A 13843-nucleotide genomic window follows, 5' to 3' on the forward strand; every position below is an offset into this window, starting at 1 on the left:
TAGTTGGGTGGGATGGAGCACATCTGATATTCTTTGGGGTGTTGGATGGATTTTATAAAATCAACTTCCAGTTCTGGCTTACCCTTTCAATTTTTAGATCTCTGATGGTCCAGTCTATTTGAATATCTTCCATCAATTTAGTAATCACTATATCCCCAAACACAGTCACTGGTTTATTATCTTCTGGCCAGTATTGATGACATCTTATCTGCAGGGAGATGATTACTAATTAATTAACATTATTGTATTATAATCTTGACAGAAACTACATACAGAATTTCCACTTATATCAAATGCTTTTAATTGGTACACTGGTAACTTACACGTCCTTTTTCAAAACATTGTGTAAGCATCACAAGTGTTTTAGCTCTTGTCTCCCACACCATTCTCCAGAAATCGCCCACCGTTCCTGGTAATGGTCCCTGAGTTGCAATAAACTCATTTGGGCATAAATAACCCTAAGAAAAAGAAAACATTTTACACATAATTGTTGGCAAAGAAAAAAAGGAGCTTGCATGTGACTCATAGTTGTGCCTGTATCTGTCATGCCTAAGGCTAAAACCTAGTCAGACATAGGGGAATGCCATGCTAATAGAAATGCATTTAGTAGGGATATCAGGTCATCAATTCCCATTTAAAAGTATCTAAGCCTTCATACTAGCCTTCCTGCAGATCTAGGCAGAGTCCACCAAGAACTATGTCAAGAGGTGGCCAACATAGTGCTAAGGAGCAGTGGAACCAGGGAAGCAACTAAAGACCAGTCTGAGAGCTAGTGCAAGATACACCCCACTGATGACCTTGTTCTTGTGCTCATCAGGGATCTGCTGTAACTTAGGGCTGGAGCTTACTCAAAGAAATGATCTCTGATAAAAGGTATTCAAGAAACCTACTGTAGACATTGACTTTTATTTTGGTGTTGTCTTCTACTGTTTAATTCATTTTTAAATTGATGTAAAACTTGGGAGGAAGTTTGTTGAAAAAAAATCTGTGCAAGTGCTGTCAGTGCGTGGTTTCACTTGGATCTGTTTCCTCAAAGAAACAAAGCATACATAGAGGAACTATTATGTATTACAGAAAGTAAAATAATAACAATAATAACAATAAATTTATGCTGTAGTACTAGCAGTTTATAATATCACAGAGTTCTGCTTATTGCTCAAAACAACTGACACAGTGGTTTATAGCACCATCAAAGCTCCTTATTGGAATTATAGCCCTATAATTCACAGCTGCCTGTTACTTACTCCATCTATAATATAAAGAACAGGTGGAAATGTGAAACTATGTTAATCCTCCCCAATTTCAGAGTGAGGTGAGAAACTATGATTCAGGGATGCAAAGCTCACAGTTCAGTTACTCTCTTTTTCTTGTTTAACCAATGAAAATAAAAGTAGCAGCAGAGTTCTCATTTGTTAAAACTATATACAAGACTTCTCCTTTCCTCTCTTTATATTTGTGCATATGTATATCATGGCTGGGCTTCGCGAACGAAGATTTGGGAAGGGCATTACCCATGTTAGTTACAAGCATGTTGGTGGCTAAAAAGGCCAATACGAGATAGACATGTCCAGTTGCAAAAGGCACAGCAGAAAGACTCCTTAGGTGGTATATTCTGCAAGGCACAATTCTTTCTGCGTTATCTTTTCTCCTCTAGGGTAATCCTGTGTGCATATGCATATACACCTAAATAATTAGGTATGTAAATATATACATACATATATTGCAGAGGTTCAGCTATATGCATTTATATATTTACACATCTACAAATATGGAGAGCATTTAAAGGGCAAAGCTTTAGCCTTGAGAAATGGTAACACCAGAGTTGTCTATTCACTGATGAATAGTGTCCCAAAATGAGATGCCTGTATGCAGTAAAGACCAGCAAAATCTCAGCAGGGAACACTCTCTGTAACTGGCTTTTGCTGCAGCTTTTTGGAAGTTGCTGTTCATGTTCCCTGCGTAAGACATGACGTGTCAGGTGGTGATAGAAAGGGTAAAGACTAGGCCATGCTCCAAGCTGTCTGCTTGCCTTCTCAGTTTTTCTGTCTATAGTCCCATCATCAAGTGGCATGGATCTTCCTATCTGCTAACTGTCAGAACAAAGATATTCCATATAAAGGGAATAAACAGCATTTTCTAATGAGAAAGGAAGATGCTCTCAGCTCTATTGCTTATTTTCTGTGAATGTCTTTCATTTACCTGGAAATAACTATTTCTACTTGCCATTGTGTTATCAGTTTAGACTACAGTCTGCATGTCTTGCTATGTGTTTGAAAAATGTGTAATGCAAATCGAGTCTTGACCTCATGTGAGATCACCAGCCACTGCTAAAAGAAATTAAATGCATAATTATAATTCACACTTTGAGCTTCAACAGGACAAAAAATCAGGTAAAAATATAGACAAAGAATTTACTGAGTACATGATAAGAAAATGAAATGTCTAGGAAGAAAGCCGAGGATGAAAAATACAGTATTAGTTTCTTCCTCAAGAAGCCTATTTGCATTTTCCTCCATAAGGGCCATGCCAAAAGTACAAGCCATTTCTGTAAAAGTTTTCAGTTTATCTTTACATTGTCCTGTTCATATAAAACAACTCTAACTCCTGAACCAAGAGATCAAATAACAACTGTCTAAACAATTGACCTCTGTGGGAGTTTCACTATTGTCTCTAATGATAATGGTATGAGACAATTTATAAAAAGCAATTTGCTGGACACAGTTTTGATTCTTACTGGAAATCATTGCTTAGCAATGAAAATACAATAATGTGTATTTTTAACTAGTCATGCTCAGTGCCACAGAAGTCACTTGAAAAATGCCATGGCAACAGTGGCTGTAGTAAATGAAAGAAAAATTAGAATTCTGTTCTTCTTGCAAGTTATTTTTTAACTCTCTCTTCTACCAGAAAACAAACATATTAAAAATATGAAAGACTTTCTACTTACAGACACGTAGCTGGCATTAATGTAGTCAGATCCAGGAATACCAGCATCAGGCATCAGTTTTACTCTGTTGTTATTATCTATCATTGAAATAGTCTAGTTAACCAAAAGATTTTGTTCAAAAAACATAGAAATATGTAATAATAAGTGTTCCTGGAATGCTAATAAATAAAAAATACTGTTATTGTTGCTGATATAACAATATTTGACATAGCAGAACACTAATTACAAAGGTAATTCAACCTATTTCCATTTCTGTATTGTCATTCTTTAATGTTCCAGGCATGTTTTATATAATACTTCTTAATTTAAATGGACAGTGTGCCAAAACCTTCGATGTGATGTATGTATGGGAGTATTCTCTGCCTAAAAGTAGCCTGTGTACTAAGAGCCATGTTGTTCTAGCACACACAACTTCTATGTGAATCAGACAGCAGGGGTAGGGATCTGACAGTTTTTTCTATGTACTTGCTGCCAAGGTCACAGATTTGAGTCAGATCCTGGCATTTTTACATAATTTTATTTATTTTACATAAGGTAAACTCGTTATTAAAAAAAAACCAGACTGAGGGTTTCTGATTTGGTCCCATGGTACATACGCAGAAACATGTCATATATGAAATACCAAAATTTTCATGCTTGATCCTCAACTTAGTTAAAAATAAATTAGAATACAAAGTTAAAGATTCATGAATCTTGCCTGTTTGTATTTCATCGTGTTTCATGAATAGAAATTTTTAGTGACTGTAACTTAGAGTATTGTCTTGAACAAGGCAGTAGGTAGCAGGAACAGCTGCTCTGAAAAGTTAATAGCACAGAATGTAGCATTATTAACCAAGGAATGCCATGCACTCCATCTCACATCACAGCTAATGCCTAAAATAATAATGACATTTCTTGTCTTATTAACTGAAAAATGAAGCAGTGTTGAGTATAGAGAGACAGACTCCTGTCTCCTGTGATAATATCTAGCCTGGGCTTATAAGTTATCATACAGTCACTCTGATCTTCTGTGGAACCTTTGTAGCACATGTACACATATCCACAAGAAAGCATACCCAGGCCCTTGAGGTGGCTAAATGCACAAATGTGGATTTTATATGTTTAAAAAAATTACTTCTTACTAAAGGGGAAAAAAATCCAATGAGCAAGAATGGTAGAAAGTTTGCTACATGGCTTAAATTACAAAGCTAAGAAACTATTGAGGCTACAGTTTCTTGCACCTGCATATTAAAGCTTGTGAGAGCAAGTTTAAAGCTACTTGCAAATAAAACTGTCTTTAAAAAACACAAAGAAAAGATATATTACTTGACAGAAAATTATTTCATAATGTGGACATGATTGAACTGCCATTTCAACAGCAGATCAAACAAAAAATCACTTGCATTCCAAATATATGCTGCACTATTGACAGTAAAGAGCAAAATGGGGAAGTTGATCAGTAGACTCACATACATGGCTTTATGTTTGGGAAACGATTCTTAGACCTGTTCCAAGGCAGATCAGCATCAGTTGAAGCAAGGTCTTCAAGAAACTTGGGAAGTTCCTGTAGAGGAATAAGTGTTTGTTGGAAAACTTTTGCCCTTAAGTGAATTTAAAATATGGCACAATCATCCAGTAAGAGGAAAAATTCTATAGTAACAGAGTGCATTTCTAGGAACAACTGGAAGCATTACAGAGCATTCTACCTTCACTGTCAACACCAGTTATACCAGCAATGTTAGACGTAGCACTGCAGACAATGTTGTCAAGATAAACAATTAAAGCTTACATGAACTTTCACCTTTACAAGCCTGGATAAAGTCAGTCTATCACCTTTTGTAGTTCTTTTCTGTTTTTTTTCATGAAGTCACATGCTTGGTTACCTTGCTCTACTGACTCAGCCTTAGTCCTAAATAATGCCTTTTCCTGACTCCTGTGCTTGGGACAGTTCTTGCCACAGCATGAGAACTGATGAGAATTTAATTCACTTGAGACAACTGGCAATTAGCTATTGTTCATAGGACTGTTTGTGAAACAGGTAGGAAGAGTTATTTTGGGTTGTACTGCAGTTTCATAACTGGTGATTAGTTCTACTTGGAAGGACAGAGTTGGATAAATCATATTGAAGAACTCATTTGATGGGTACATTCATGTGCATAAATAGGTATAATTTCCCAAATTGATTAAAACAGTGGAGACAACCTCATAACTTGTTAATGGAGAAACTGTATTGATGTGATGATCTCTTAGTGGTGTTAGGAGAATAGAAAACCCAGAAAAGCCAGGATTTCAAATATGTCATTACCTGCAATACATTTTTCCCTTTGTTTGACAAATGTTATATGGAAGACCTGTTTCAACATCTATCTAAGTTAAGAAATTGGATTTGGAGAAGATTGCTGTAAATGAGCACAATAAAAAATTTTGCTGCTTGTGTTAAGTAACCCCTTCAAAATTCCTTTCAAATTTGTCTTCTAATATAAAAGGTATAAAAGAAGCACTCTGTATGGGCTTCTTCCAAAAGTGGGACAGATAGCATTACTATCAGGTTCAATGTTAATTGTTTTCAAGTGGTTTTTCTCAGGTATTTGAGACAGTTTGTCTTTTATAAAAATTTTAATTACTACTAAGTAACTATTGGTAAATAAATAAATGAGAGAGGTAATGAAAAATGGAAAACCAGGAGAGTTTTATTCTGTTGTGGTTTTTTTTCATTGCTAATTCAAGTATTTTGTCAGCCATATCTGTAAAACACAGCTAAGGGTGGAGATGTTAAAATTCCTCTTATTCAGAAAGCTGAAACTCTTACACATAATTTTTGTCATTGAATTTTGCATGAAGGAAGGACATATACAAAATGCCTATGGCATTTTGCAGGTGTTTTGGGCCATGGAATTTCATGTCATGTGAACTTTAACTTGCCTCATTTGCCTCACTCCTCCAAGTCCTAGCTTTTCAGTTAATTAGTACAGAAGTAGCATTGCTGGACAGTATTTTGTGGTAGAGAAGAAATAGAGAAGCAGATTATGTTATTTTCATAATGAGGTTTTCATTTCTGAACAAGTGCTCAAATGCCTCATACCAATTCTCTACATCTATATGGATTTCAGTCTAAATTATTATTTTCAGAATAGGGGAAAGACTATTTGGGTTTCCAGATTCAATAACAACTTGTCATAGAAATCATATTTCTTTGCAGACTCAGAAAACTTTAAAATAATTAATTTGCATTTTGTTTACTGTAGTACTTTTATGGCACTCTGGTGTCATACATTTGGAGGTATTTCGCTTTTTTATTCATGAACAGAACTCATCATAAAACAATTATATAAGCATTTATGTTTCAGTAATTCGCCAGTTACTAGAAAAGCTTAATTTCTCAAAGGTATTGAATCAGTGAATCAGCTGGAAAGCTGGAAGTTTGAATAGCAGCTGGGTGGTGCCCATCACCCTTTGATTCCCTATGGTTTCTTTAAACTTGTCTTTTCTGACAAGGCATGGATCCAGATCCATTCTGAGGTCTTGATTCTCTTCTCCTCATGTTTACACAAAGGTCCTGTTCCCATGTAACTGAGATTGAACGCTAGAGATCTTCTGGTACAGCAGCTTGGTCAATCCAGCAGATTAGACGAAACCAGAAATGTCCCTGGATTCCAAGACTAAGTGAAATGGAAAGAGCTAAATTTATGCTGGAAAACTCAAAACCATGTTTTTTGTGGATAGAAACAATGCAGATCATGAGGTCTGATTGTTTGTTGTGTGCATTGCCTGTTTCTGAGCATTGTCATTTCTGATGTCGTTTCAAGTGCGCTGTCAATCCTATTCATCTGTTAAGACGTGCTGCAAATACTATAGATACATTCTGAATCATGGACTGAACCCACTTGGAAATTCTGCCTGCCTTTGGACAAGTCATTTGGGAAGATTTCACTACACTCTGAAACAGGGAAGCTGAAGCTCAGAGAGAAAAAATACTGGAAGTCTAAATAGCATATAAACCCATTTATTATAAGTTGACTCTATAACTTACTGAATGAGGCCTCAGTTTCTTATATTTCTCTAAATTTTAAATGGAATACAAAGATTTTGATTTGATAAAACACTATTGTTTAAAATTTAAGGCATTACAATGCCATAAGGCTTACTCACTGTGGGTCAGACCTAAAGAAAGTAATACTAGAAACTTTCCAGTAATGAATGTTAATATGTGAAAACGCTATTGCTAGTAAAACCTTTCATCTGTTCAGTCATGCATAATGTAACTATAATCATTCTTATTCAAGTGAAATAACACTTCTACTTTCAGAAAAAGAAAGTTCTTACTTTCTTTCTCAGAGAATTTTATGGTGATTTTTATTATTAAATCCAGACCAATTTTACCTAATGAGCATAACAAAAAAGCTGTAGGAAGTACCATTAATCTTTAAACACTTTTGTTAGTGTTCCCTCATAAACTGAAATATTATAATCGAGCAGAAGAAAAGCCAATTGTTAAGTCTTCATTTTTGTAAATCCAAATGGTAAGCAATTAATGCTAAATTTTAAAATCCAAAATAATAAACTCACTGGACACTGACAAATTATTTTTGGGAGGGCAAATAACACTATATGTGTTAAAAGACAATGATGATAAAGAATCTGAAATAACGAGAAGATATTGTTAGAAAAAATATGATAGCCGTAAAATATGAATTAATGAAAATAGTGAAAACTTTGAGATATAAATTTGAAACTATATATGCATTATATTATCTGTAATGTATATTTTGAAACCAAGGCTCTTTTCATAAAGAAAGGCAGACTTGCTGTGTTCGTCTGCTCATATAAAGAGATGGAGGCTATTCAGATGGAAGCTATTCTCAGGAGTATAACAAGGATGACATTATTTGTAAGAGGAACAAAAAGCAAAGTATCATGACCAAACTTTTTATTTTCTGCACTGAAATCAATGAAAAAAAACATTTCTGAGTTTCATAGCAGTATGACTCGGGCCTGAAAATGTTACAGAATAAACACTAACTGTGTTTTTGGAGTCACCATCACTCAGAAAGACGAACATATTTATAGCAGTTAAATATACCTGTATGTATGTTAGAAAACTGAATAATCTGTTCTTAGGTAAACTATATATGCATCACTATACACATAAAAGCACAAATATGGTGTTCTTGCCAAGGCTGAAGTCTAAAGAAGATCATCTTTTGCTGACACTAAGGTGAATAATTCTGACAAGGTTGCAGTATAGACAGCAGAATTCAAATCAGTGTAATATTACTTTCTAAACAATCAACCTGGTAATTGGGTATTGATTATCAAGGCCAGAGTCCTTCACGGCCTTGTCTGCTTAAAATGGACATGAAATGTGACACATGAAACGACTGAAGGTCTTGCCATGTTGTGACAACTGCTGGCAACATACCGAAAATTCTTCCTGAAACTTTAGGTTGTTGTTTGTACAAAGCTCTTCAACATGCTGTAGGAAGGATTTCTTGCTTATTGGCCTGAAAGTAATGACAGAAGATTTAGAAACCCATAGAGAATGTCTTTGTCCTTCTTTTTATTAACTGCAATTTATTAATAAACAAAGTTTTTCAGTTCAATAGAAACTGATACTTACGGGCAGAAAATTATAAATTGCTTACAGTGTGCTTATTTGATTTCCTTTTGGTCACTTAAAATAGAAACACTTTTTCTCCTTGTTGTTCCCCCTCACAAAATTTTTTATGTTGCTAATGTTAAGTCCTGTAGCATATGATTGTTTTTGTAGGTAACAGCATTTCAAGGTGAAGTTTTGACATTAAAGTAAATTTGTGAAGTTATCATTGCATTCTACAGTACATAAGTCTTTGTTGCACAGCAAACATTTTATACATTGCAAGGTTTTAGACTTATAAAATATTGCAATGACCTCATTCTCATAATGACATGGTTTTTAAATCGTGAGGAGTTTAAATATCCCTGTATTACTTCCCAAGCTAAAACACAGACATGCAGGCTTCACCCCAGAGAGAGAGAACGCATTTCTCCAGTTACCATGCAATTAGTCATGCTTTTATGATTTATACGCAGCTTGGAGTTTTTTTCTAATAAACACAGAAGAGGGAACCACACATTGAGACTCACCAATGAACACAACAGAAAAATCTTTAATAAACTTACTTGATGGATTTTCTATAACTAAGTAATCTGTAACAGAGATTTTTGTTAAATGAAGCAAGTTCAGTTAACCAATATTGTACATATTAATAGGTTCTAGATTAAATACCAAGCAACTAAAGGACCAGATGTATTTCTCTTATGGATTCAAATTCAGATATCTTGGCTGATTGTCTTGCTTTGTTTTTATCTCAGGTATTGGCAGATATCAATAAGGTAGTTGTAGTTTCTATCATTCTCTTCACATCATTTTACAGTACTCTGGGCTCATATGGACTTGGGAAATCCATGCTTGCAGCACAACATTTTTTATACACTGACAGGCTTCATTTTACACTACGCACAAAATATCATTCTTCTAAGGGCCATTTCAGAGCATAAGGATACAATTAATGTGACTGAACACAGACACATATTTCTGAGTTAGTCACTCTAGATTTCTTTTATAATCAATGAAGAGAAATAGGTATGATTTAATCTCATTTTAAGCAGGTATCTAAAATAAGTGACAGATGAAGCATACTATTGGTGTGCCTTTACAGAAACCACAGCTATGGTTGTTTTTCTAAAGATTTTTAAAAATAATGTTCTGGTTTCATGTTAATTTTTTACATGTTCACTGCTGTTTCCATGTGTGCCAATTTTAAAAACTGTGATACATATTAAATCTTTAACTTGGTTCCACAGTAGGTTTCATGAAGATGTTACATGAGCATCTATACTCAGAAGACTTTTAGATGGCCTTGATTGACAAAGCTTGTCTAAAGCCAAAAAAGTTTGAAATAATAATTTAAAAGATAATGGGCCCCTTCAAAAGAGCTCTAAGTACACCTTTTATGTGTTTGTCTCTACAAAAATCATACATTCTTACTGACAAATATTACAAAAAGTATTCTATAATACAAATACAAATGTCTACTGTACTGCCCTCATAATTTTAAGAGAAAAGAAAAAATTGCTTCAAACAGAAGTTGGTTTATGAACTTATTCTTAATTATTTAAATTTTAATTTAGATAATAAAGTGAGATTAATACAATTGATGAACCATGAGAGTAATACAGTTGTTGAATCACTCATTATTAAGCATCAGAGAAGTCAATTTCAAAGCTACTAAAGATGCCTTTGCGATACATACTTTGTTAGAACAGTTATCTTCAAATAAAGCAAATGGCTATGAAAGCTTCACTGGGTCAGTCTCACTGGAGTTAAAAGTGTAAGTATTCACAGAAAAAGGCTCTAACCCAAAGTGCTTACAGGACAATTGAAGGACAGCTTCAGAATGAAAAAGACAGCAGAGCATGCAACTCTATGAATGTTAAGACATATAGCTTGTTCTTATTATATCACTTATATTGTTTGCATTATGTGGCAGATTAAACTACTTTCTAGTAATATTGGCAGCATTACAGAATTACAATTTTCTAATGAAAAAGTATTCTTAATAGTTGTGCCAATGTACTGCACACAAATATATTTGTCTTTGAGTAGAACATAAACTTTTTTCAGGCTTTTTTTCCGGATAAAATTATAATCAGTCTTTGCAAAGAAATTGCACTTGCTTTCCCTTTGAATTCACCTATCTTCACCGCAGAACAATGGAAAAAAAATCATGTCCTAGTTGATATTGCACTAATTTTTCAAATATTGATAGCTCTCCTCTCAAATTCATAGCAAGTAGTGGCTTACTGCACCTACTTTGCAGTAAGAAAATACAATTTGGTCATTAGGGAATAAAAATTACTTCTATGCTGTATATAAGCAACCCAGATATGTCATTAGTGTTTCAGTGCTGAAGGTACATGGGTCCAACAGCAAAGACCATAGACGACAGGCAGCACCATCGACACCACCTTACCCAACAATATTTCCTTTTTTTTACTTGCACTTGAAACAGGGAAGTAAAGCACTGAAATAGCTTAGGAAATTAGTGTTGCATGTGTTGCTTTCTAGTCAATTTTTAATATTAATAACAGGCTATTTTTTAAAGGCATAATAATATATCATCTTTCACAAGCGGTATATCTTTTTTTAAGAAGCAAGACATCTACAGATTGACACTTTAACCTGTCTGTGGGCATTTAAGTGAAGAACTTGATTTTTAAAACTTTTGTTAGTAGCAAGTACACGTATCTGTGGCTTGGGAGCTCAGAAAATAAGATTATTTACCTAAATTCTTATATGAAAATTCATGTCTTTCTTGACTAACTATGGTAAAGATCTTGGCCTTGTTATGTAAGGATCTTCAGAAAGGATGAATTTTGTGTTCTCTTTAAAAACTTCCACCTATGCTCAGTTTCAGCATGCTTGGGCTTAAAAAATTAGCATATTTCCATGTCTCTTGATTTAGAATATGTAATAATAATCTTACAGTGTTTCAACAATGAACAAATACTCATCTACCTATAATCTTATCCTCCACATTTCCCAGCCTTTCTTATAAAACATAAAAATATAAGTATCACTAGATCTTCATGAGCACAATTTAGAATCACACCACAAAGTTGAAAATTTCCCTATTTCAGCTGGACCATTTCAGATTCCCACTTGTCGGACTTTGAAAGTAGGAAAGAAAAACATTCTCTCAGATAAAGAATGCTTTATTGCCTTAAATCTGATTTTCTTTTAAAACAGTGTATTGTTTCATGTGTGGGGTTTTTTTGAAGTCTATCAAAAATCTGAATCCCACTCAGATTACTTATGATAGAGCTAGAAAGAAGGCATTTATTTGTGTTGGCAGTGGTAACTGAAGACCATATTGCCACACAGACTCTGCTTTCTCTCTGGGTCAATCATCTGAAATCCACAGGGAATTAAAACTTTGTCCAAATAGAAAACAACAGAAATGACTATGTGGGCAAAAGGCTTAACTCATAAGCACCATTGACACTTCCTAGGACCAAGGGAGGAACTAATTTTTAACAAGTTAATTGAAAGCAATATGGAGCTTAACCCTTCCTAAATATTAAAGGCCTAAGGAAAGAGAACACATGGTCATTTCTTCCATTGTACCAGGACACATACATTCATAAACTTTGTACTCCTGGAATACAAACTTCAGGAAGTCTATTTTTGATAGCTGATTACTAGAGGAAACTTGTTTAAGAAAAAGGCAAGGCAGAATCCATGCCTATCCCCACTCAAAGGAAGATAGGTCTGTCTACAGAAAGAAACAGGCTGGTCTATGGAAAGTAATGTGTGTGCAAAATTGTTACCTCAAATACAGACACCTACCAGATGTATAGTATATAGGGAGGGTGAGATCAGATAATCATTTTATATACAATATTTTTCAAAAGGATTTCTAATTACCTGGTATTTGCAATGGCTACAATGTCTGTAATGCAGAAAAATTTCTTCTGAGTCTGTGCCCCATTTGTTTGACAAGTTGTCTCACACAAAGTGAAACAAAAGCCTCAAAGGATCAACCGCAAGATGCAACTTCTCAAGGAAAGACTTTAGGAAACAGGGATCTGCACAGCTTTATCTTGCTGCAGAAACCACTGCAAAAGGAGGGTGACAAGTAGATTGTCTCCTAGGTGAGCACCTGTAACAGGGAAGAGTTACTTGCCTCTCACCAAACCTGGCGCACCCTGAAAATTTAGTGACAGAATCTATTCATAGAAGTTTAGTTTCTGCTTTGAAAAGTGACTTGGCAAACCCTATGTTTTGTACAAACCCTATGTACATGTTTTAAAAGGTAAGTAATGAGAGCACCCAGCATATGTATATTCAGTGTGCTTAATGAAACAATCTTTAATCTAATTTAGATTGATGGGCTGTATATGTTTTAAACAAGGTTGTTTCTTTCTGTTATTGCCTGTCTCACACCATCTCCACCATCATGGAGAGCATCATATGTCCCAAACACTCATTTTGGATTCATAAAGAAGATCTCATTTTCCACTGAATTCGGTAAGACTTAATTCCCTGCATGTCCTCTGAAACTACATCCAATTAATTAGTTGCCTAACGAAGACTTGTTGAGAGACAGTGTATATGTACTTGCTAGTATTAGTAATATTAGACACTGAAGTTTTTCAAGTAAATTTTTTTATGATAGCCATTATGTTAAAAGATTACTAGTGGTGACTGGGATTTTCCATTAATTCATGGTCTGAAAAAAAATGTTACCCCCTAAAAAGTTTCAAAATTGTCAAAATGGGATACTTAGCACTTTTAAATTTGTCTTTTTCTAGTCAAACTGACTTTTTTAATGCAAAATATTTAATATGAAAAAATTTATAAAAATGTTTGAAATATAATACTTTGATTAACCTATACTGAACATTTGCTAAGCTTCAAGCTGTCAAATTTTTGATCTAGGAATAATAAAAAATATTTCCAGTCATATTCATACAGAACGGAAAAACCTTTTTTTACTCCTTTTCATTTCTTGTGTGATACCAGCTGCACAAATTTTCTGACAAGAGCCAAGATCATAGGCCACAATTCACTAAGTATGAGAGACTGCCTAAAGAGACAATGTATAAGAGACGGTCAAGAAAGATCTTGGGGAGCAGGCTAGAGTATTTTGATTCTGTGGATGAATGGTGTCAGCTGCAAGTGCATGCTTTTATTGATTTATAGTCACTACCATGATAGATAATATACTGTCTGAGAAATGAAAAAACATGTGGTTTCAAAAACATCCCCTTCAAATGAGCACTGAATAAGGTGATGAGTAGGTAGAAAAAAAAAAATCTATGCTATGTTCCTTTATCACCTAAGATTTTCATACAAACTCCCCATCACTTTTTCAG

At 34.5% G+C, this 13843-nt stretch overlaps 1 protein-coding gene across 5 annotated transcripts in view; it reads right to left on the minus strand.

The window, feature by feature from the left end:
• The window catches only part of PTPRQ (protein tyrosine phosphatase receptor type Q), a 136985-nt gene that overhangs the window by 11727 nt on the left and 111415 nt on the right, over positions 1-13843 (minus strand). For 4 of the 5 annotated variants that reach the window (XM_064655578.1, XM_064655577.1, XM_064655580.1 and 1 more), the window contains 5 exons: positions 8346-8427; positions 4400-4490; positions 2948-3024; positions 324-458; positions 83-208 (listed from right to left, as the gene is read on the minus strand). In XM_064655578.1, the coding sequence (XP_064511648.1) occupies positions 83-208; positions 324-458; positions 2948-3024; positions 4400-4490; positions 8346-8427 (511 nt within the window). Of the gene's footprint in view, positions 1-82; positions 209-323; positions 459-2947; positions 3025-4399; positions 4491-8345; positions 8428-9085; positions 9113-13843 lie in introns of all 5 variants that reach the window. The other variant, XM_064655583.1, reaches the window with a different exon arrangement.

This window comes from Pseudopipra pipra, chromosome 5 (assembly GCF_036250125.1).
Source record: "Pseudopipra pipra isolate bDixPip1 chromosome 5, bDixPip1.hap1, whole genome shotgun sequence".
NCBI classification, from domain to species: domain Eukaryota; kingdom Metazoa; phylum Chordata; class Aves; order Passeriformes; family Pipridae; genus Pseudopipra; species Pseudopipra pipra.